This window comes from Hypanus sabinus, chromosome 18 (assembly GCF_030144855.1).
Source record: "Hypanus sabinus isolate sHypSab1 chromosome 18, sHypSab1.hap1, whole genome shotgun sequence".
Taxonomy (NCBI): Eukaryota; Metazoa; Chordata; class Chondrichthyes; order Myliobatiformes; family Dasyatidae; genus Hypanus; species Hypanus sabinus.
In genome coordinates, this window is record NC_082723.1 from 54,280,348 (window position 1) to 54,304,946 (window position 24,599).

The 24,599-nt window shown below is 42.5% G+C and overlaps 2 protein-coding genes across 13 annotated transcripts in view; one reads left to right on the plus strand and one right to left on the minus strand.

Annotated features, from left to right (window-relative positions):
- lrsam1 (leucine rich repeat and sterile alpha motif containing 1) overlaps positions 1–6,278 on the plus strand; it is a 56,322-nt gene extending 50,044 nt beyond the window's left edge. For all 6 annotated transcript variants that reach the window (XM_059994333.1, XM_059994335.1, XM_059994334.1 and 3 more), the window contains 4 exons: positions 289–358; positions 2,328–2,500; positions 3,687–3,851; positions 4,730–6,278. In XM_059994333.1, coding sequence (XP_059850316.1) covers positions 289–358; positions 2,328–2,500; positions 3,687–3,812 — 369 coding nt within the window. In that variant the 3' untranslated portion in view covers positions 3,813–3,851; positions 4,730–6,278. The remainder of the gene's footprint in view (positions 1–288; positions 359–2,327; positions 2,501–3,686; positions 3,852–4,729) is intronic.
- Positions 6,279–6,486: 208 nt separating this feature from the next.
- fkbp15a (FKBP prolyl isomerase family member 15a) overlaps positions 6,487–24,599 on the minus strand; it is a 95,067-nt gene continuing 76,954 nt past the window's right edge. For all 7 annotated transcript variants that reach the window (XM_059994327.1, XM_059994326.1, XM_059994325.1 and 4 more), the window contains 6 exons: positions 23,088–23,180; positions 19,843–19,965; positions 19,115–19,222; positions 16,166–16,992; positions 10,155–10,272; positions 6,487–9,029 (listed from right to left, as the gene is read on the minus strand). In XM_059994327.1, the coding sequence (XP_059850310.1) occupies positions 8,952–9,029; positions 10,155–10,272; positions 16,166–16,992; positions 19,115–19,222; positions 19,843–19,965; positions 23,088–23,180 (1,347 nt within the window). In that variant the 3' untranslated portion in view covers positions 6,487–8,951. The remainder of the gene's footprint in view (positions 9,030–10,154; positions 10,273–16,165; positions 16,993–19,114; positions 19,223–19,842; positions 19,966–23,087; positions 23,181–24,599) is intronic.

The following is a 24,599-nucleotide window of genomic DNA, read 5'->3' on the forward strand; positions in this document are numbered from 1 at the left end:
TATCATTGAGACAATGAGTGAGGATTACGGAGTAAAACCCTTGCCATTTATGTATGGTGGTAGCAGATCTGTTCCGTGGGGAGACTGTAAGTCACCTGGTACTAGAATACCTCAAAATTCGTCTAGTGTCACGGGAGCGCCACATGCAGATGGTCCACCCCCTGAGAAAGGAAAGCCTCTGCCCAACAGACAGCCAACCCCATGTGGTGCTGGACTTCACTGTGGCTGTAGAACATTACTGTGAGTGTGTAGGTGGAGTGCTAAGACCAAGGTGTTCTCTGTCTACAGGTTGGAGTCAAAGAGAGCAGGCTACAGCGTGCCATCCTCGGACGTGTGCAGGAGCTCTTGCCTGCAGAAGGTAGCCACACTTCAGTCTCTCCCCCGTTTCCCTCGAGCACAATGTTTTACAAACAGCAGTGGCTGCTCAGTAAACACCCCGAAGGCCCGCGACTAATGCTGCATGTTGCTCAATAGATAAAACCCAACCTTGTGCGAAACAGCTTTTCCGTGGAATTTACAATGCTAACAGCTGACTGTTTACTGGTCTGACTACATTCTAGTGCAGGGCTGGGCAAACTTTTTGACTTGTGGGCCACAAAGGGTTCTAAAATTTGACAGGGGGGCCGGACCAGGAGCAGATAGTAATACACCACATAAGAGAAAATAAAATATCATGGGATATGTAGAAAACATGTGCTTTAATTTCAATTGAAAATGAACAAATGCATTACAACAAAATATCTGTCTTTGAAGTCCCATGGTATTTAGCTATTTATTGAAATGACTTTTAAAACACTGAAAACTAAATGAATAAAATACAGCTTTTTTTAATAGTAACAGTTATTATTTTAAAGCACTGAAAATTCTGTTATCCTTCAAGATATTATCATCATCACTCTCCTCCTGACTCTCTTTATTTCAAAAACGGTAGGAGATGCAGGTCTACTTGTCCTGCTCCTTCTTATTCAATTGTCCCCTGTGCCAAAACTCAACAACGACCAGCACAAAGACAGAACAGTGACAGCGCGCCAGTATGCGGAGTGCGTTATTTGATCTGGAGCGCATTTTTTATTTTGAGAACGTACGTATACCTGCGCACTACTCATGTCCATCACTTAACGGAAATGACATCTAACATGTAAGGCTTATTGAAAAAAAATATTTTCAAATGCATTTTTTACATTACACAACGAAGAAACTTATTTTTAATTTCAGTGGGAACAGTGTTGTTGGTCTCCCTTTTTAGCCAGCGCATCAAAGTCTGGATTTAGTTTTGTTGTAGCGATTCTCAGGATGGATCTGAGGTGTTGGTCAGTTAACTTGGATCTGTGGCTGGCTTTGTTGATGTTCATGACGCTGAACGCCTGTTCACACAAATAGGTCGAGCCGAACAAAGAGTAAAGCGCAAATGTGGAGTAATACGCTGCACCTCAACAAAGGTCAATGTGTAGCGGTGTGCTACATGCAGCGCTAAAATTACGACACGGAGTCGGTAACTGCAGTCGAAGAAAAAAACTTTATTCGAAATCCCCAGCCTCACTTTTAAGCCTCCCTCAATCTGCCCCATGTGGCACAGAGGCTCCAAAGCTCTGTGCTCGCAAATCCCCGCAGGCCGGAACGCTGGCTAATTGTGAGCCGGTTCGGATGTGCCAGGAAATGGGTCGCCACAAACGTATATAGAGTGCTTCATCTACTGGGAAAGCGTCAGAATTGCGGGGGAAAAAACATTAACAAGGTTTATTAATATTTCATCAAGTTCTGCGGGCCGGATTATATGGCCCGCGGGCCGTAGTTTGCCCATCCCTGTTCTAGTGTGTGAACAATTCCTTGGCATTATTTTTAAAGAATTTATTGAGCCAGAGGGTGGTGAATCTGTGGCCAGGTCATTAGGAGCATTCAAAGTTGATGATAGGTTCTTGATCAGTAAGGTCATGAAAGGTTATGGGGGGAAGTGGGGGTTAATAAACCAGCCACGATGGGATTCTAGAGCAGACTCAATGGGCCGAATATGGAGCAGTTTGATGTATGACACAGTTAGATGAATATTTGAGAGTTCGGGGAATTGGAGACTACGTAGGGTTGATAGAATCCTGGGATAGTTTGGTCACGGCCACACTGATCGGTGGGGCAGGGATGAGGGACAGGTGACCTATTCCTCGCTCCTGTTTCCATGTCTTCTGATGATGGACGTGTGGTGTTTCACTAAGGGGTGTAGGCAGGGAATGCCGTCTACGTTGCCGACCTTCGGCAGACAGAATGGGTGCCATTGGTTGCCTTTCATGAAATAAAGATCCTCGCCTGATTACTCGTGTAATTTGATTTTGTAGATTGGAGATCTCCACCTGTCCCAGCAAAGAATATTGCTGATGATTTGGGTGAGAGACAAGCCAGTGCTCCTGTAGAGGATGAAGCAGGACCTTCTAGTCCAGTAGAACCCAGCGCACCAGTCTCTGAACAAGTGTTGACTCAGTCAGAATGTGTCGTCTGCATGGAGCGCGAGGTAAGCTCACCAACAAATCACGAAAAGAAGCCTGGATCCCTGGATCCACTGTGGTAAACGATCATGTATTACTGCATTGGATGTCTATGTGTTAGTCGCTTTCCTTAAAAAGTCCAAGGCATTTTGCTGAGGAAAATTAAAGGCAGACAGCTTTGCTGTTACTCTACCTTGAAATAGTGTGAACCCATCATAAGAGTCAATGAATGGAAAAGGGGTCCTGTTGCCTGTTGCTCAGCCAAGATCTCCGACGAGAACTGGGTTTAAAAACAGAGTCAGGTGCTTGTACCTACTCAGATAATGCCATTGCACAAACAGTGATATAGTCATCACCCTTTTAACTCCTATGCTGCGCAGAATCAAAGCTGTCAGAATTGTGTTTGATATAGTTTAATATTTGTCACAATGAAACCATTGTGTAACTCCAATGTTTGTCTGGTGTCACCAGCGCTAAACACTTCCAAACCAGACGGCAAAAGTGTGATGAATAAATATACTTTGAGCTGCTACCTTTAAAACTCCAAACTTTACACTTGTATATTTAATATGCAGCCTGTATAACCATGATTGAGGGACTTACTCAAGAGAAAGCTGGTTACCAAGAAGAGGTAGTGGAGAATAGAAAGAGGATAAACAGGCAGGATTAGCACTGATGGTGCAAAGGTGGTACTAATCCACATGGTGTTAAGGGTCTAGTAACCTCAGCCATTTATATTTTCATTCAGATTTTGAGAATTCTTTTCCTTTTATTGACTCCATATTGTTAAAAACCATTCTGCATCAAAGTGCAAAGATTGTAGACTTTGTCACTCAGTGCCCGTAACTAAAGATTTAAGGTCCTGTAATAATGTTGTTAAGTGTGGAGTTCTATAATGGATAGAGTAACAATGTATTTCTTTGCAATGTTGTGAGGAAATGTGTCTTGGACTTGCTGGAGCTGCTGTCATTGCATCTATCTGATGCACTTTTAGATGGTAGGGTTTGTTGGCTTAGAAAGCGCAGCTGGAGCCACCCTTCGCTACAACCCATTTCTCCGAGACCGCTCAAGCCCAGGAGCAAGTGTGGACTCCACATTCAGCAGTTCTGTAGAGAAGTGGCCATTTAGTGAAGTGTCCAAACTGAAACTTAAGCAAGAGATGCCCCCATACTTGGGTGGGTGAAGGACTGATAGCCTCTCTCCGTGTTCCAGAGTCAGATGATCTTCCTGATGTGTGGCCACGTTTGCTGCTGCCACATGTGCGGGATGGAGCTGCACACTTGCCCTCTCTGCCGGAAGGAAATCAAACAAAAGATTCGCATGTATCGTACATCTTGAGTGGCATTTTGTTCCTATTCAACGTTTGTGTGCTCACAGGTAGGTTTAGCATAAAGCAGCCTGCAAATCTGGATTAACTAACCTCCCTGCAGTTTCAGGTTTGTGCGGAACTGCAGCAGGGGACCTGCACAGTTGTGGTATCATCTCCCCCAGCACACCTCCAGCTTTCGCCCTATCACCACCCCTGGGGTACAACTTCCACCTCTTCAAAACCCAGCCAAGGATGCAAACATTCTCTCCATATCCTCCACCAGTCCCCTAATACACCCCCTAATCTCCCAGTGCCCTCTCCATAACCAACACCAAGGGCATTCACCCATGTTCTTTTACTTCCCCAAAACCCACGGACCACTCTAGGTTTTTCTCTGATGCAAACTGAAGTGCCATCACTGTTCTTGCGGAGAGGTGAATACACATCCAATTTAAAAAGGGTTGAGGATATTTTGTCCTGTGGGCTATTGTAATATTTATTTGAAAAGGGTGATCAGTTTAGCCTATAATGGTGACTGCATGTCAGGCAGTCTGTATAACCTGCAATAAGTTGGAATGACTTCAATATTAGAAATAAAAGTCCGGTCCATTAGTATCGATTGCACACATTTCCAACTGCCTCATTAGCCAAAATCATGAGAACTTATTTGCAACTGTTAAAACACGATTTGAAAGCAAGTCAACACTTGATTAACCTAAAATCTGTATCCTTGGATTATTCTCCTGATTTTCCCCTTCAATTATATTCCTCTTAATGACTCCTGACCACGTCCCTCCGTGGTTCTCAACAATGAAAATATGAGTAGGGTTGTGGGATCCTGGCTGTAGCGACAGCTGACTGACCTTGTTCTGAGATGAGCTGCTGTCAGGGATTGTTTGCTTTTGATACTTTTATCAGTTATTAACTGTGTGTCATTGTCCCACAGATCTGCCACCACCTCCTGTCGGTGCCTTACACCTCCCCTTTACCCCCACCCCAAAGATGTTTACTTTCAGTAAAACTGTGGCATAAACTCCTCCTAGACTGGCTTGATGTCTTCCTGGATGGACGATCTACACCTGCTCAGGCCTCCATTGTAATGGCAAGGATGTGAGTTGGCCAACGTTGAGCTCGCATGGATTTGTGCTGTAGTAACTTGCTTTCTCAATAAGTGGTTGCATAGACAGAGAAAATGGAATAGAAAACTAAAACACGACTTCTCCTGCTGCCGCACACTGCCGAAAGATGTGCGTGGAGCTACTTGGAATGAAACTGGGAGCTGGTGTAACGGATCTGCTGTGAAGCCACATTGGCTCCGTCACTCTGAACCGCGTCTCCTGTGCTGATTAACCTCATCCAAATGATCCATGAAGCAGTTTGAAATATTACATCTACAAAGGCATTTGCATAGAGTGGGTAAGGTCAGGCAGGTGTAATTTTCCTCCTGACCTGTAATGCAACAACATATAGACTACAGACAGTAAACTTATTTTAAAAAAAACATTTATCCAGCTAAAACATTTAATTGTGCAACAGATTGAAAGCTAGTTTTTCTCTTGTTTATTGATGTGAAGAGCCACAATTGTACCACGTTCTTTCACTGTTGAATGTGCTAGGCAAATTTAATCTCCTGATGCTTGGACTGATAAGCATCAGGTGCAAAACTAGACTTCTCCCCTCATTTCCTATCCCTGAATCACTTGCTGGAGACAGGCTCTCTCAACCGATTATCCTCCTTGTCCACAGCTAGTAATGGATAAGTAAATAACTGCTGAAACAGAATTGCCTGGTGCTGCTGTTCCCCGTCCCATTGGTGGTGTTTTGTTGTTTGTGTAGTCTTATTTGACAGCATATTTTGGTTACTTTTCTCAGAACATCTTTCTTTAGTTTTTACAAACTTCAGAATTAACACCCAATTGTCTCAAGATATATTTATCTGTCCTCACTACTGTTCCACAGTCCTGCCTTTCCCCACCCAAACTCCAGTTGTGCTCTGAGATCTAATTCTTATCTCTCCGTGAAAGGAAAAGTATATGCAAGTCTTCCTTTCCCACTTTCTGTCCTGTTTCAGGCTTTAGAGGGGTTTTACAACCCAGTGCCTCCACTGCTCCTTGTGCCTTCAATGATATCCTGTGTCAAAAGCTATCAAAATGCATGTTACATGATGTAAGGTTTATCTCAAAGGAAGGTGAAGACCAAAACAGTGGGTATATTTAAGGCAGAACTTGATAGTTGGTAAAGGGGTTAAGGGTTATGGGGAGAAGGTTGGAGAATGGGGGGGGGGGGGGAATCAGCTATGATTGAGTGGTGGTGTAGTGAATGGCCTGATCTGCTCCTTTATCCTATGAATGTAAAGCATGTTTTTAAAGTAGATATTTAATTTATTGTCATATGCAGAATATTTGCACTTGTATGGCTGTATGCTATGAATTCCAATCCTACAATTATACATATTGAAAAATTATACTGTTCCAATAAAGGACAAATTCTGCTTGTGTGATTTGCTTTGATTTTGACATAGCCTGGGATCGTCCTCAGAACAGAGGGTACTCTTGCTGATCATTCAGATTTGCTGGAAACGCTTCACACCAATCACAATGGAGTATTTTTATTAACTGCCCCGTTAGAGGACCTCAGCTGTAACTGGGAGAACAACAAGAATGAGGAGTAGGAGCACTGTGTATATTAAAGGCAGAGTCAGAGTTGAGAGGTAATGAGAATTTATTTATTGATTGATACACAGCACGGAGCAGGCCCTTCAACATGCACTGCCCAGCAACCCCTGATTTAACCCCAGCCTAATTACCGGGCAACCTACAATGACAAATTAACCTACTAACCAGTATGTCTGTACCGTGGGAGTAAACTGGAGCACCCAGTGGAAACCCACGTGGTCATGGGGCGAATGAACAAACTCCTTACAGACAGCAGTAGGAATTAAACCCGGGTCACTTGTAACCACAACGCGACGGGTGTAAGTTACAGGACAAGATCGATCTTCTGGATGATGGAGGGAGGGTCTAAGTAGCCTCTTCCTGTTCTACTATGTCTGTTTTCAGAGCTATTTCAGCAAACCCAGCATCCAACACTGATAATAGATTATATCAGCCAGGAAACTGCCTCTGCAGATAAACTAGAGGATTAGGTGGTACCTTCCTGAAGAACAAGACAGGCAGTCACCCTCCATAATTACAACTGAAAAAAACAATGACTGAGAACGAGTTCAATTTAAATATGAGCCAAGTTTTATACACATCACTCTGAATTGAGCCTGCATCTGCCTCCACTTTAACAAATCATTCCCAGATTTCCCAGAGGTAGCACAGCTCCCACAGCAAGTATGCACTGCCTGGATCTTGAAGCAACAACTCTGCCCGTCAAGTCAGATCCAACAACCCAGCAAAGCTCAGGCATCACAAGGCAAGGAAAATCAAATCTCATCCACAATCGTGTCTTCATAACCATCTGCTGGGACTGTATCAGCTGGCAAAGAATGTCATCGTTTACAAATGTCTCAACATTCAATATTGTTCAAAATATTAAAAATCAACAAATTTAAAATCACATCCATTGCATTAAATAATTTTCCATTGTTTGTTATTTTAATTAAAAAGTCTAAGGCTAATTGAAGCTTGCCTCTAAAAGCCATTGGTGCATGGAGTTGTTGAACCTGTTGTGGACCCTATGTCGAGTCCAATGTGTGGTCAGTCAGTCCCAGTAACCCTCCATGAGGAAGTTCAGGGTTTCTGCATTCACACCACTTGTGCACTTAGCTTCCTGGCACTAACCAAGGGAAGTACTCGCATTTCTCAAGATAATCTAAGCCAGTGAGTTCACAATTATACAGTACTTGAAAAAGATACTAATCACGTTGGCAAGTCCCCTATGGCAAGGGGTAATAGAAATCCAGAGTTCAAGTAACAAGAGGCTACGGGAAAGAGAATCAGAACAACAGATGTGCTTCAGCTGACAGAAGCAGCGGACTGTCTTGTTCATCCTAATCCATGAATCAACTATTAATTGGTCTCATTAGTTGCCAAAATCAAGGTTAGAATTCAGCTCTCAGCCTGCTAACCACTGTACCCCTGTTAACTATGGCAGTGTTTTGTATCAATTAAACCAGCAGGAAAAGAGGAAGAACCATTTTAATTTGACTTGTGGCTTCAATATGGTGGTGTCATGCTCCTGCCTGAAGAAGTGACAATGGGCACCAAGGAGCTAGTGAATCCAACACTATCAGTACAGGACTTTTTCTCTAGACTGGATAGCCAAGTGTGTAGCTGCCCTCTTACAGAGCAAACAACTAACTGAACTGATACTACTGGGGGCAAACAGGAGAAGAAGAAGAAAACATAGTTCAAGTCATTTCAGTTGGTGGAGTTGTGGCAGAACTAAAAATCTTTTCTCCTGAGCAGTAAGGCCTCAAAACAAATGATTTTAGACAATGTCTTCCTGTCACAAACATGTTGAAGCATCCTTCTTTATTTAATCATGGCTGTGCTCCTTTTATGGAGCTGCTAACCAGTTACTTTTAAATGGAAAGCAACCCGTTAATGGAAAGAGCAATTTAACATTGACTTCTGGGAATGAAGGCTTCCAAACGGAAACCCCGAGCATGCGAGGAACAGTCATGAAAATGGAAGAGCTGGGCCAAGCAACTAAGGTTAAGGCACAGGGATCATTTTATTGTGAATGAAGGCTGAATTCTACCCAACACACAGGACAAGGATGGTGTTCCTCTCACTGTCACTCAAACAATTCGACATGATGAAAATCAAGGGAAAAATATTCACAAGCTAACTGATGGACACAGTGATAGTTGGATTCAAGCTGCCTAAGAACAATACTGTCACAGCGATAAAGATCGACTGAGATCTGGCAAGGATTAGAAATAAAATCAAAGTCATATACTGTTCAGGAACACTACCAATTTTGATCAGAGTTAGTGCACTTTCATCCACAGGTTCATTCAGTGCTGACTAGGGACACAGCTTCACACCAGGAGGCTGTGACCAGCAGGTTACAAAAAATGAAGACTCTTGGAATGTGAAGTTCCATCAGAATAAGCACTGTAGAAGCAAGGTTTTCCAGAAAGGTGTTGGATTCACCTTGAAGTCCTTTCAAACCACTTCTCCTCAGTAACTCTACTGCAGCATCAAAACACAATCTCATCCCAGCCAGTCAAAGTCATCTTCATCTTCATCATCCCCAAACAGTGGTGCTGGTGGTGGCCGACCCTTCATACTCTGAGAAGGAAAAACAATGCTAAATCACACGGTATTCAGTATTCAAATGCACCAAACAAGCTTCTGGGGAATAAAAAGGGTTTCAATTATAATTTTTCTAACGGGTCCGGTATTTTATACTTGGGAATACGTTGCTCACTGGCCAACACAAACCAAAATAGTAACCCTCACCATCTTCTTAAGAAAGGGTCGAGGGGTTAGTTCCTCACTATGGCCAAGATTCATCTACTGTACTGTACAAGTCTTAGGGACAGATACAGTACCCCAACCCCGGAAGTTTTCATGTTGTATTGTTTTGCAACATTGAATCATTGTGGTTTTAACTTGGCTTTTTCTGACACAGATAACAGAAAAAGACTTTCATGACAAAATGAAAACATCCCTACAAAGTAATCTAAATTAATTACAGATATAAAACACAAAATAATTGATTGGTTAAGTTTTCACCCCCTTCAAGTCAGTGTTTAGTAGATGCACCTTTGGCAGCAATTACTGCCTTGATTCTGTGTGGATAGGTCTCTATCAGCTTTACACATTTGGACACTGCAATTATTCCTCATTCTTCTTTACAAAACTGCACACACTGTCAAATGGTGTGGGGATCATGAGTGAACAGCCCTTTTCAAGTCCAGCCACAAATTCTCAACCGGATTGATGTACATCCTTTTGCACAATACTGTACAAAATCTAAGAGGATGAGCCACAGGCTTCTGTTGTCCCAGGTCTTCAAAGATTAGTGGGTTTCAATCTGTTGATATATTTACCTGGTGCTACTAACCAGCCATGTAACAGAAGCCGCTCTTTGGGCTGTCCTCTCCCCAGCGTGTGGGACAAGACCAGAAGAACCCTTCATTGAGGATGGGCAGGAGGCAGGGGTCAATACCGGCCACATCAGCTAATGCATAAAGGGTTTACTCTTCTAGATACCGTACCCATTCTTACAAAACTAGGTTTTGTGCATCTCTAAACCCACCTGAATGTAAAAGATATGCTGGGCTCTTGTAGAGCCAAACAGTTCCCACTCTTCAGGGATTGAAACACTCACACCACTTCATATCGTGCACATCAACATTATTTAGGGCTCTCGCCTCATTTCACTGTTCCAGTAGTCAGCACCTCACTTACCACTTCCTCCTCATCATCCTCCTCCTCTTCCTCCTTCCTGGCCAAGAGTTTCGCTGTCTTTCCCAATTTGGGAGCGGCCGAGTTAAACAAGCCCTCATCGTCGTCATCACTGAAAAGGCTAAATGGTAAAAGTCACAGAAGGTCAGTGGTTTCTTTTGACAGCCCAAGTCAATGTCTCTGAAGATAGGTTTTTATTTCTGGAGGGATCTAGCACTGGACCAACACCCAACGAGTTACTCCTTATATCAGGGCCGGACAGTGATGTACCCAATTAACAGAAGAGTGCAGAGGGAAGGTGGCAGCATCAGGCAATGTATTATCTTTGATGACTTTCTTGTCCCTGAACCTTTAAAGACAATCGCAAACCAACAAAAAATAATACTGATAATTATTTAACTAATGCAAAATTAAGTCTAGTCTTTAGAACGACTCAGGACAGTACAAGTGGTTTACAGCTAATAAAACTCTTCAAAGTTGTCATGGATCTGATTTGTACCCAGAAAGAGAGAGATCATTTGCTTCAGTGATGCTAAATGAGAGATAAACGTTGTGCACCAAACTAAGGGTAGCTCTCCTGATCTTTTACAAATACAGAGCCGAAAGGTAGAAAGTTATTGAAATAGGGAGTTACAGAATATGAGTTGAGCTGTACTTCCCAATACTAATATTGTGCTTCCGTTTATCATTAGGCTTTGGGAAAATCCACGTGGCCTGGAACTGCAGTGTAACAGTGATCGACACACATTGTTAATTGCTCACTAACAAGATGTGAAGTGCTGTCTCATCGATAGAGCAGGTGACAGGTCAGTGGTACTCTGGCGTTAAGACAAAAGGCAGCAGGCCTCAGAATAAGAATGGTATAACATCCTTTCCCACTGTGCAACAATCCCTTGGTTGGGAGGGCTGCTGTCTGCACATTCCCTCCCCTTCTCAACCCAGAACCAGTTGAGATTTCCTTTAGTATTTGGGAAGCGGCACCTGTAATGGAAAAGAAGGCCATTCTGACAAGGCAGGAGTGTCAGTGAGGAAGGACGTATGCAATCCTTAAGGTCAGAAGGGTCTTTAGGTGAAAGAAGTTACTCAAATGATCACTTCTAAGAATATCCCGACATCTTTTCAAAGCAATTAGTCAGATCCCTTTAATAAAGTTAACTACAGAGGAATGGAATTTAATTAAACTATGGCTGACACAAGAGACTGCAGATGCTGGAACCTGAAGCAACACAATGTTGGAGGAACTCAGCAGGTAGAACAGCAGTAGGAGGAAAGAAATTAAGTTCTCGTTCATTTTATCACCATGTACATACACAACTAACAAAACAATGTTCCCAGGGCCACGGTACACCCACAATACATTTATCACACAGCACATTAAACTAAATATTACCACGAAAAAGTTCATAAACTATAATTCAGAATGCTTGAGAAATGTGCAGCGTAGGATCACAGTAAACAGCTCGCTATCCTAGTGACGAGATCTCGATGGTGGCAGGTATTCATTAGTCTCACAGCCTGGGGGAGAAAGCTGTTACCCAGTCTGGCAGTCCTAATCCTGATATTCCTGTACCTCCTTTCTGATGGCAATAGGCCAAAGAGATAGTGGGATGGATGGTAGGGATCCAAAACAATGTCCTGGGCCCTTCGTACGTAACACTCCCAGTATAGGTCATAAATAGGGGGAGGGAGACACCAGTGATCCTCTTGGTGGTTTTTACTGTCCTCTGCAGGCTCTTGTAATCTGACGCCTTGCACTTCCGTATCACACAACGATGCAGGCAGACAGGGCACTGGGAAAAAGGGAGCAGGGAGCCTTGCATGCGTCAGTCTCCTCAGAAAGTGGAGACACTGCTGAGGTCTTCTTGACTGATGAGGTGTTGAGAGTCCAGGTTAGATCGTCTGTTATGTGTACATCAAGGAACTTCGTGCTCTTCAGTCTTGCCACAACAGAGCCATTGATGTGCAATGGAAAGTGGTCGACCTGCACCTTCCTGAAGTCCACGATCATCTCTTTAGTCTTGTCCACACTGAAACTCAAATAGTTGTTCTCACACCATTGACAACTATCTCTACATGCTCTCTGTATACTGACTCACCATTGTTGATTCTCAAGCCAGCCACTGTAGCATCATCAGCCAACTTGATGATGCGATTTGAGCTGAATCTGGCAGCGCAGTCATGAGTCTGCAGCGAAGTGAGCACACTACCCTGAGGGGTACCAGTGTTCTGTGAGATGAGGCTTAAGAATTTACTGCAAGCTTGGACTGAATGGGGTGTTTCCATCAAGAAGTCCAAGATCCAATTACAGAGAGGTTATGGAGTCCCAACAAGGACAGTTTAGCCACCAGCCTCTGAGGGATGACTGTGTTATACACAGATATGAAGTCGATGAACAACTGGCCTATGAGACAGGTTGGCCCAGATGGAGTGGAGGCCCAAGGCTATAGCATCAGTGGACTGGTTTGAGTTAAGGGGAAATGGGAAGAGTCCAATGTAGCTGGAAGGTGAGATTTTGTATGATCCATTATCCACAAGCACTCCATTAATTGTTGAAGTCTGTGCCACTGGGCCCTTATCATTCAGGCCAGTGACCATCGCTCTTCTGGGCACCAGAATGATGGTTTCTGCCTTGAAACTGGCAGGGACAGTGGATTGTGGCAAAGAGGTGGTAAAGATGTTAAAACCTCTGTTAACTGGGCCACACATTCCCCCAGTTTTTGCCCTTTGCATCGGTTTAGCCTGGCTAGGATCCTCCTCAGCTCGGCTGCGGAGAGGGAGAGGGGGCTTTCCTCTATATCACATCAGTCATTGTGTCAAATCATGCAGAGAAGGCTTTCAGCCCTTCAGGAAGGGAGGCGTCGCTGTCTTTGACACGCAGGGTGGACTTGCAATGTGTTATGGTTTGTATACCTTGCCACATGCAGCACGTATCCCTGGTATCACAAAGGTGTCTGCATTTTCTGGGAGCCCTCTCACTTTGTCCTCCGATGACACGGGAGGGTGTGGCTCTTGCTGACCTTAGAGTCGTCTTATCTCCCGATCTGAAAGCAGCCTTCTGATCCTAAAGCAGTGGATGAACCTTTGCAGCCAGACATGGTTTCTGGTTTGTCCTGGTAATAGTTCGGTTGAAACCGTTCATCAAGAACCTGCTCGTCAGTTCCATACTCCTTAAACACACCATTAAAAATCCATTTTAAATGAACATTGCTGGAATGCTTTGCCAAAGACTGTGGTGGAGGCCAAGTCTGTGGGTATATCTAAGGCAAAAATTGAGAGTTTCCTGATCAGTCAGGGCATCAAAGGATATGAGAAGAAGGCGGGTGTATGGAGTTGAGTGGGATTCAGGATGGATTGGTGAAGCAGACGATGGGCTGAATGGCCTAATTTGCTCCTATGTCTTATGTTCTTATAGCATAAGACAGTTCTATAACTGAATCTGATTCCATTATTATTGGAGACAGTGAATTGTGTAAAAATTAATTTCCAACCCCCCCCCCCCATCCCCCGTAGTTGGCTTCCCAGTTATTCTAAAAGAGTATAGACTCAGTGTAAAAATAAACAAACTTGATAGAGGACAACATAAAACACCAAGCATTTTACACATCCTGTCTTGAATGCTAAGCAAGATGGGAAGCAAACCTGGAACAGTGAACAATCAGAGGCAAAACAGCTCAAACTTTTAAACCAATTTAATAAAAAAAATCTCTTCCTCACTGGCAATCAACACTGGCACATCTTAAGGATGTGTGCTTAGCACTCTGCTCTACTCTCTCTACACCCATGACTGTGTGGCTATGCACTGCTTAAACACCATCTACAGATATGCCGATGACACGACTATGGTTGGCAGTATGTCAGATGGTGATGAGGGGGTGTACTGGAGTGAGATAGATCAGCTGGTTGAGTGGAGTCACAACAACCACTCAAGGGCATCAAGACCAAGGAACTGATTGAGGACTTCATGAAAGGGAAGTCAAGTGAACACACACCAGCCATCATTGAGGGATCAGAGTGGAATGGGTTTGCAGTTTAAAGTTCCTGGGTATCAACTTATCTATCCTGGGCCCAATATACTGATGCACTTACAAAGAAGGCATGGCAGCAGCTATATTTCATTAGGAGTTTGAGGAGACTTGGTATATTGCTAAAGACTCTTGCAGATTACCATCTAATGTGAAGGGGGCCACTGCACAGGACTGGAAAAGGGTGCAGAAAGTTGTAGACTCAGCCAGCTCCATCATGGGCACTCGCCTCCCCAACATTCAGGACATCTTCAAAAGGCAATGCCTCAGAAAGACAGCATCAACATTAAGGTCTCCCATCACTCAGGACATGCCCCCTTCTCATTTCTACCATCGAGTAGTAGGTACAAGAGTCTGAAGGCACATACAATGTTTCTAGAACAGCTTCTTCCCCTCTGCCTTCAGATTTCTGAATGGACCAATAACCCATGTACACTACCTCAATATTTTTCCTTCTTTTTGCACTACTTATTTAATTTAATTTTTAAAATGCATTTCTTATTGCCATTTATAGTTTGAAAAATTATGCATAGTAATTTAATGTTGCCACAAAACAAATTTCATGACATAAGCCAATGCTATTAAAAATGCTGGAGGAACTCAGCAGAGCAGACAGCATCTATGGAAAAGAGTAAACAGCTGACATTTTGGGCCAAGACCCTTCTTCAGGACTGGAGGGTCTGTCCAGTCCTGATGAAGGGCCTCACCCCGAAAAGACAACTGTTTACACTTTTCTATAGATGCTACCTGGCCTGCTGAGTTCCTCCAGTATTTTGTGAGTGTTGCTTTGAATTTCCAGCATATACAGACTTCCTTGTGTTTGCACCAGTGATAGTAAAACTGATTCTGAGAGATCTCTTTACTGTAAATACTGATTACTCTTCAAAGACATGTAATGTGCTGTAACCACTCAACTACACTGCCAATATTTCATTCTCACTTGAACAAGTTGAACAGAATTCCATGTGATCCATTTCCCTTCCTGTGATCATAGCCCATAGACTTGCCTTTTGTCACAGAGACAGTAACGGCAAGTGGACATTCAGCTCTTCAAACCAATGCCAATTCTCTGTAAGAGCAATGCAGCCAGCCCCATTGCTTCTGCTCTTTCTCCACAGTGTAATTTAGTTTGCTTCTTTTTCCAGTGATCAAATGCCTTTCTAAAAAATTTGATTACATAAGCCTGTACTGCCATGTCAGGCAATGCATTCCAAATGCTAAACACTCATGTGTAAAATTTTTTTCATGCTATCTTTGCTTCCCACCCCCCAACTCTTTTCAACTGATATCCACCACCACCAGCTTGTCTATATAAGACAATCGTACACTGTTTCTGAGCAGCTCCCTACTCATGATCGAAAGATAGCCCCAGCTTCTTCTTCCAATGTCTTCAACAACCCTTCCAGAGTGCAACAACCATAACAACCAGTTATGGTTAAATAAATGTTTTTATAAAAGTTCATCATAACCATCTTGTTCTTTTATTTGGTCTGTTCTAGGCAGCAGTTTTAAAAATTGGTTTCTCCATCTGTCCTTCACCGTCAGACTCATGCAGCCCAGTTTCCAATCCAGCACTCCATTTCCAATTGTATTATCCATCCTCACTCTGCCAAGCAAACATTCATCAGCCCACACTTCCGTATTAAATTTCAATTCGAATCCCTCTGTCATTCCAATAACTAATCTACATCCTCAAATATTATCACCACCTACAGCTCCTGAGTTACCAAAAACTTAAGTTGCCCATTACATTCATCAACCCTGTTACATCATCAAAAACCCGACTATTAATTAAACTCAATTTCCTCTTTTTTATGATAGCTTCCATTAATTAGCTTATAAAAATTTGTGGCTATGAATGTCCTGGACTATTTTTCTTAAAAAAACTTCCATATCAACCCACAATTCCTTTTACAGTTCTTTCAGCCTGGTACTCACTTAAACCAACAGACTAACTAACATTGGCCATAAACCCCCTTAAATACTATTTACCTGGAAGAGTTCGCTGAGGAAACAGATTTAGCTTCTGGGCCTGCTTTCACAGTACTGGAGCCATGTTCTGTTACATGCTCCGAGGAAGCCTGGCTTGGTTGAAATGCCGAACCTTTTGGTATTTCAGGGCTCCCTTTGTTCCCATTAAATGCTGGGGGGGTCCCCAAAGGCTGAGCTACTTTCTGAATTTCAGGGATGGTACCATCGTGTGCCTGAGGTTTCTCTTCCTGTCTTTCACCAGCTGTTGACTTGACTGAAAGAGAATCCCTCGCCAGTTCACCGTCCTGCACTTCACCCATCAGATCACATTTCTTCTCTGGTGTCCTTTCACACTCTTTGACCATGGCATCTTGATGAGATATTTTGCTGTCAGGGAGATCTTCCGGGTCAGGTACAGGTGTTATCACTTGCACCCCACCACCTTCACCCATCGATTTCTCCAAGTGCCTTGTGTCTTTCACCAGATCCTCTCCTGTAGAGGGAATCTGTGGAAGAGGTGGAATATTTGCAGCATGGGTTAGAGGTATTTTTGGCTCCTCCAACTCTGAGGCTTTTGAATCCTGGGCTTGATCTTCCTCACACTCGACAGTCCCAGGATGGAGGCTGGATGATAAAGTCACCTCATTTAATTGATCCGTTTCTGCTGCTGTGGGACCTTCTTCATGCATTGTTCCGCTCTCTCTTTCAGAAATCCTAGTCTCTATGTTAACATTTTGGTTCTCAACTGCAGAATCCACCTTTTCTTCAGTTTCGCTCTCAGATTCTTCATCCTCATTGTCACTTCTTGTCTGGGGTTGGTATTGGACCAAGAGCTCGAGGGTAACAGCCTGATGGGGAAGAGTAAGAGAGAAAGGTCTGTAAAACTAACACCATGGTAGCTCAGGTCCCCTTGGAGACCCAAGAGATATTACGTGCTATGGAAAGGATCCAACCAAGTTTTAGAGTCCTGACCAGCTGAATTATTATGTACAATGCTTTAGAGATGAGACTTGAGCACAATAATCTTGGGTTGAATTCCTTGCCAACCCACAATCTAGACTCCTGAAAAATAACCATATGTGTGCAAGAGTGAAGGACTAAAGGGCCCAGAGTTGTTGATTTCAGTCCAATAACCCGCACATTTCTACAGGCTGATGAAGTTAGCAAAAGGTTGAACTGAGTGCCTGAATAGCCAGCTGGCATTGTCACACCACCTAGTTAAGTCATTTGATGATTTGTGGGCCACTCCCAGAACAAGTCATACTTTTCTCTTGGAGAGGTATGGTATTCATTAATTCAGAATGCTGCAGGTCACTTCACTTATGAGGACAGATAAAAGATCTCTTTAAATTGGTGGGTATGTACAGCACCCTTTCTGATTACCAAAGGAATAAGAACAAAGCTGTCAAAAACACCAAACTAAATGCCAAAGATTTGAAAGAGCGGGCAGAAGCACGAATCATATCAGGGTTCATAATGTGGTATGTTGCCAAACCAACACATCACAGCAAATTCCTAATATGCGTAAATGTAAATGCTGAATAAAGCTAATTCTTGGATGAACATCAATGAGAAAAGGAATTTCGATGGCCTCAGATTTTTCAGCTCTAAGTGTAGGGTAAAGGCCAACACACAATTGAATTGAGTTTCCAGTCCCCGTGTTGCAAATTTAAATTTTAAAAATACAGTTGTTCAGAAGATTCCAGGACTTCTGTTCCTCTATAAGTTTATTATTGATTACTCTGCTTGAGGATTAATTCCCTAACATAATATGATAGGGTTGAACTTGCACCATCTCATTAATTGAAAGTTCTGTTTAGATGGAGTATTGTTAGTTGGGTAACACCACTGTCAATTATGTACAGCAATGACCATCATCAATTTTCTATAGGTAACTAACATGCAACCACTTCTACACTCTGTATTTTACTGGAGAAATTAGTTTGCTGTTTTTGGGAGAAATTAGTTTCTTCCATAAATTCTGCTTTCTCCCCTTCTTGCTTTGAGACTTATCAGATAATCTACCTCACCAAATGTGACAGTACCGTCAACTCAATGTATTTGTCCATTCCCTTAACCACGTTACACCTCGACAACCCCCTTCAGAGTGCAGAGCACGTTTCTAGTGTCTCTTTGGTAACTTGATGCCTGACATGGTATATCAACTTGGGGTGTCAACAGTGTACTTGTACAATAACTGACAGTTTATTGTCAGGGTCAATTTGTTTGTCAGTAAAGATTAGAGCAATCCTGTCCCAAGGTATGCTTTGACTAATTTGGAGTTCCACTTCAGGTGGAGAATTTCTTATCTCGGAAGTTGTGAATCCTGGAATTTTTCTGCCCAGTGAGTGGTATAGCTTGATGGACTGAAAATATTAAGTTTTGAAATTGTCTGTGTGGTTGGCATGCAGGTATAAACCCCTGCACTGGATCTTGCATCACTGAAGAATAAACCAAGCTCCAAATCAACCTTTGCCATAGGTGACAACAGTGACTCTCCGCCTGGGTCATATGAGAATTGATGTATCAGCTCTGTGTATGTAATAGTTTCTTCCCCCACGCTATCAGGCTCCTCAATACCCAGAGCCTGGACTAACACCTTACTGCCCTATTGTCTTGTTTATTCTTTATTGTAATGCCTGTACTGTTTTGTGCACTTTATGCAGCCCTGGGTAGATCTGTAGTCTAGTTTTTTTCTGTGTTTTTTTTACATAGTTCAGTCTAGTTGTTGTACTGTGTCATGTAACACCATGGTCCTGAAAAAACGTCATCTCATTTTTACTATGTACTGTACCAGCAGTTATGGTTGAAATGACAATAAAAGTGACTTGACTTGACTTGACTATAACATTTACTTTGTAAAACAAGGGGAAAGATTACATCAAACATACTGAGAGCTGTGCTGAGTCACTGGTGTCAAGCACACAAACCAAGCCTGAGCAGTTGCTACCAGCCATTTGAAGTCCATACCTTGATGGTGTTCATGATGATGCCAAGAACTGATCTTCCACTGTACATTTCTTCAAGGTCAAACTCTCTTCGCACTGACTGAAACACACCATTCATGATTTTCTTCACCTATGAGAAAAATGTGGTCATCGTTTACACAGGCACCGAGCTCAATGTTGCAAGACAACGAAGGAATCGGCAAGATGGTGGTATTTCCCTTAATCCTGCTGAACGTCACCATTAAGCATTCTCAAGCTATAGCTTTAGCAAACTACATAATTATATGCTTTTCTAACAGTCGTAAAAACTAAATAGTAAAGGGATACACACAGCAAACATCCCAGGATCAGCTTTAAAGTAATGAATCCATGGTGACCATTGCACTCAGAATATTAGGTCTCAGCAAGGCAGAAATTTGAATCACTTTGGAGAATCCATGAGATATTCTTCTTTAAACTCTGGATCACCAGGCAACAAACAGAAGAGTGGACCACCACAAGCAGTCCTTTGTCATCAAGTGCTCTAAATCTTTGTGGTAGTATGTCACGCATTTTGATCTTGGATGACTTTCAAGTGGTTGGCAACAAAACAGCATTTGCAATTTGGCTAGAATTGTTTCATAGGAAGGCAACAAACAAAATTAAAATACCATTCAAAAGGTCTAACAAAATTTAGTAAAAACCTGATCTGCACCTCAGATGTGTTTAAAAACATGAAAACATAACACGCTGCTAGTTCACTTTCCATACCTCATCCTGGATGTTGCCTGTATGCGGTGTTTCACTCGCCGCAGGGGTTTGCCGTTGAAGCTCCTGAATGCGCTCTTCGCACTGTTCCTTCATTGCAACAGCTCTGCTCTCCAACAACGAGTACTATCAAATACAGAAACAGCACTCAACAACACGTGTGCAAAAGTAGCTCTGCCACAACAATTCTTACAGCTTCAGGGGAAACTAGTACCAAGCTGTCACTTAGACAGGAAACCAGATCCAAGGACACAAGAGATCCTGCAGATGCTGGAAACCTTGAGCAACACACAAAAACAGTCAACGTTCATAGAAGAAACAATCCACATTTTGGACTGAGACCCTTTATCAGGACTACCAGAATTTTAATCCCTTTTATCAGACAAACGGCTTTTCAGCTGATCGCAATCTTAGACTTATTGCTATAATGTTAGTCAATTGACTTGGCTGTATGACCTCAGTATCAGCTCATTGGAAATCAAGACTGCTGCTTCATTGCCTAAATTGGTTATGTTATTGCAAAGCAATTCTTTGTACGGTTAGGATAACTGATGAGATGTTCTGTCCCTTGCATTGTTTGTTTCCCTATGAGCACACGTCTCACAACACTTAAATAGGAGAGGCAAGAAGAGGAGGGACTATGGAAAATAACGAGAGAGATAGAATCCATTTCTGCTCTGTGTGCTTATTATAGTATGATTACTGCTGGCAAATGTGCTGTATACAGTCTGACAGGATTTGAAAGGATTTAAAGTGGTCACCCAGTCGCATCCATGAATCAAAAGAAAAACTGACATACTGTAACAGTGTCTTAACATAGTCATAGACTAAAGTAATTCATAAGATCATTAAGCAAATTTTTACACCAAGACAGACAATGAGATATTAGGCTAGTTGAAGTCAAAATTGATTAAAATGAAAGCTTTTAAAGTGAGTCCTAAAGAAGAGGAAGAGGTGTGAGCAGGAAATGCCAGGCCACGGGGTCCAGTCAGCATGGCCACAAATTCAAGGGAAGCTACCAATGCAACAATGAAAAATTGGGGAAATGCAATTGATTAGAAATGGAGGAGGACAAAGCTGAAGGAGTTACAGGTGCAAAATCAAGGAGTGATTTAAAATGTTTGGTACGATTTACTGCACTGGGAGCCAGTACAAGACAGTGAGCACTATGGTTTTATATATTGGTACTTGGTAAGGAAGCAGAAATGTTTGAATTCCAGCTTATTCAGAATGGATTGGTATAGTCAAACCTAAAAATGTAAGTAATGTAGGTTTGAGCAGAGGTGAATTGATAGAGGAGGGAAATCAATGTAGTGATGCTCAATTGTAAAATCAACACTACAGGTTACAAAAAAACTCTTCTCTGGCTTTCAGCCGGGCTCAGGTATAAACTTTAATCAATGTTTTGATGGCAAACTCTGCTATCTTTATCAGGGATGATGCCTGGACATGTTCTAGGCCGGTGGTATATATACCCCTGTCATCTACCCCTCTTGATTGGATTTGGAGGTTGGTACTGACTCAGTTCAGGTGAGAGGATGAGTATCATGCATCAGGTGACTCAGTCACAGGCCTTTCACCAACTACTCTCAGGAAGTTTGACATCCAGGACAAAGCATCCCAATTGATTGACACCCATCAACTTCTCTGAAACTGGACACCATCTACCATCACTGCACAGTGGTCACGGTACGTACTATCTACATGAAATGTAGTTATTTGGGGAAACTAGTTCTACAGCACCACCCAAACTGCAAACTCTACCAGAAATGAGAAAAGAAGGAGGTTTGCAGAACCACCTCCTGCAGGTTCCCCTGCAAATCACATACAACTTGGACACATATAGACCGGTATTTTGTCATCTGGGTCTAAAACTAGACATTGCTGCTCGACAGTGCAGTGGATACACACCTACTACAAAAACACAGTAGCAGCTCAGTGATGTGGCCCATCACATCTACTCATGGGCAATTATGAAGGGGCAAAGATACTGGGCTTACTGGCAAAATGCAGAACCTGAAAATGATTATTTAAACAAAAAATTAAGAGCCCAGGTTGAAAATGAGGATTCACAAATCCTTAAAAAGTTCCAAGTTCAAAGGTAGCATATGATTCGCTTTCAGGAAAAAAAAAATGCAATACAACAGAATTTATGAAAGACAAAGACTGTCAAACAACCAATGTGCAAAAGACAACAAACTGTGCAAATAAAAAAAAATACTGAGAATGTAAGTTGGAAAGAGCCCTTGAAAGTGTGTCCGTAGGTTGCAGAATCAGCTCAGAGTTGTGGTGATTGAAGTTACCCATGCCAATTCAGGAACCTGATGGTTGAAGGGTAATAACTGTTCCTGAACCTGGTGGCATGGAATGAAAGGCTTCTGTACGTCCTGTTAAACAGTAGCAGTGGTGTGGGCCTTCAATGGTGTTAGTAACAGACCATATAGCCCAGGAAATCTCTCCCCATTGAACAGGATCACAGATGATCTGTAATCTAGCTCCATACACTTTAACATTAGCTCTAAACAGGCTGATTTATTTTCAGAGAACCTATCAAATGACAGCACAATCTTGAACCCCAAAGCTCCAATGTATCCACCAACCCACAATTCGCCATATTGCACTGATTTAGAAGTCACCAAATCATAATTCTTTCCCTTATCCAAATATCACACTATTGCATTTGCAGTTCAGAGAATGAAGAGCTCAGCAATGAGGTATTCAACTGTTAGAAAGTTGCGGGTTCTAACTCCCATTTGAAGTACTCATCACCGATAATTCATGCAGTATTAGCTCAGTCTTTCAAGTAGTACACTACGACTTTCTTTATGGGTTAAATAGCAGCCATCTCAGGAAGTATATATTAAAAAATCCAATTGTATAACAGTATTTTCCTCTTTACATCCATCTAACATTCATTCCTCAATCACTAAAAACTATTATTCGAAAAACTGTTAGCGGCATCTTGTTTCAACAAGTTGACTATCAGGCTCCTGCATTACTACAGCATGCACACTGCAGAAGGTTCTCTATCATCCAGTAAATACTGGAAGACGCCCCAAGTTTGGAAAAGCTGCAATGCAAATATATAAATATATTTTAACCCCCTGTACCCCACAGACAACTTCACCACTGCAGCCACCTCCCTTTTCTTTCCCCTTCCCTAAATGGGGCTGTACAAAGCTGATGCACAGCTGACCAGACTGAAGTTTCAAAACTGGAAGAAGCTTGCTTGGTGGAAACATCATTACCCGCTCCTTCAGGGCCTGTAGCTCGTCTGCCTGTTCCTGGAGAGACAAGAGCTTCGCTTCCTCTGCAGTACGAGACTCCTTCCACGATGCCACCTGGATATTGGGAGAAAGAGTCACAAATGTGAGAACGCAGCAGCACTTCAGATGTACAATGATACCCATCACTCCTTCTGCCACCAACTTTATCACATTTACAGACAGAAGCTGGTCATCTGACTCAACTTGGTTGTATCATTGCTCATATGCCAGATGTGCTTCCTGAATCCATTAACCGAATCCTTCCATTCTTTATTCCTTACACGTTTATGTAACTTTTCATTAAATTGTGCTATTCATAAATTCATGGTGAAGATCAGGGGTTCCCAAACTGGTGTCCATGGACCATTTGCATTATAGCTTTCCTCAATGGCATAAAAAAGGTTGGAAACCCCTGGTGCCGATTAATAAAAGAAAGTCAGAAGAGTTTCTGAACAAAAAGAATGATGGGAACGCAGACAATGCAATACTTGTGGAAGTTAGTCTTACAGGTGACCTGACACAGAGGAGGACTGGTGATCGTTTCCTCACTGAGGAGTACTTCCAGCATTCTCTTTCAGTAAGGATTGTTCTTCCCCCACCCCTCCTGTTCCCATTCAACTCCCTTTGTCAGATCAGCTCTGATTAAAAAGTAACATCCACCCTCTCACAGAGGGGACTAACGGCACCTCTTTTCCTGGATTCTCCTGGCCTCCAGCCTCTCTCAAACATTCCCTTCACCTATCCACTTCTCCGCAACTTGAAACACTTTTCTCACTTTTCTCATTCTGATGGTAGGTAATGAACTGGAATTAATAAGTTGCTCCCTCCACAAATACTGTTGGGGATGTCCCTGTCCTCCACCCCCCCCCCCCCCCCCCCAGTGACTTGAAATTCCTACCGGCAAGAATGAACATTTTATTGTTACTTCAGGTTTCTATCATTTAGTTCTCTTCCCTTTTAAAAAAAACTTGAGTAAGCACTTGGTGTACAGGAGCTGGAAAGTAAGATTAGTGTCTTCAGCCATAGTGGACATAATGGACCAAGTGTTCTTCTGTACCGTAACACTATGATAAACTGCGTGATCCTACAGGATACTAACACTTGATGATTAAGATTTACAATTTCAGTAAAGAATTAAGAAATAAGTAGACTAGCATGGCACATTATACAAAAAGATAAGATTCCATAAGTTTGCATTTAGGTAGAGATGAGCAAAGGTAAATACTTTCAGTCAGAGATTGAAGGAACTGTACCAAGCACAAGAAAGCAGCCCAGGCATTAAACAAATATTTTACAACTGTCATCAGGGTAGAAGATGCAAGGCATCCCAGAATAGGGCGGCACAGTAATGTAGTGGCTAGCACAATGCTTTACAGTAACAATGACCTGGGTTCAATTCCCTATAAAGAGTTTGCTCCAGTTTCCCCCTACAGTCCAAAGGCGTATCAGTTGGTAGGTTAATTGGTCATTGTAAATTATCCTGTGATTAGGCTA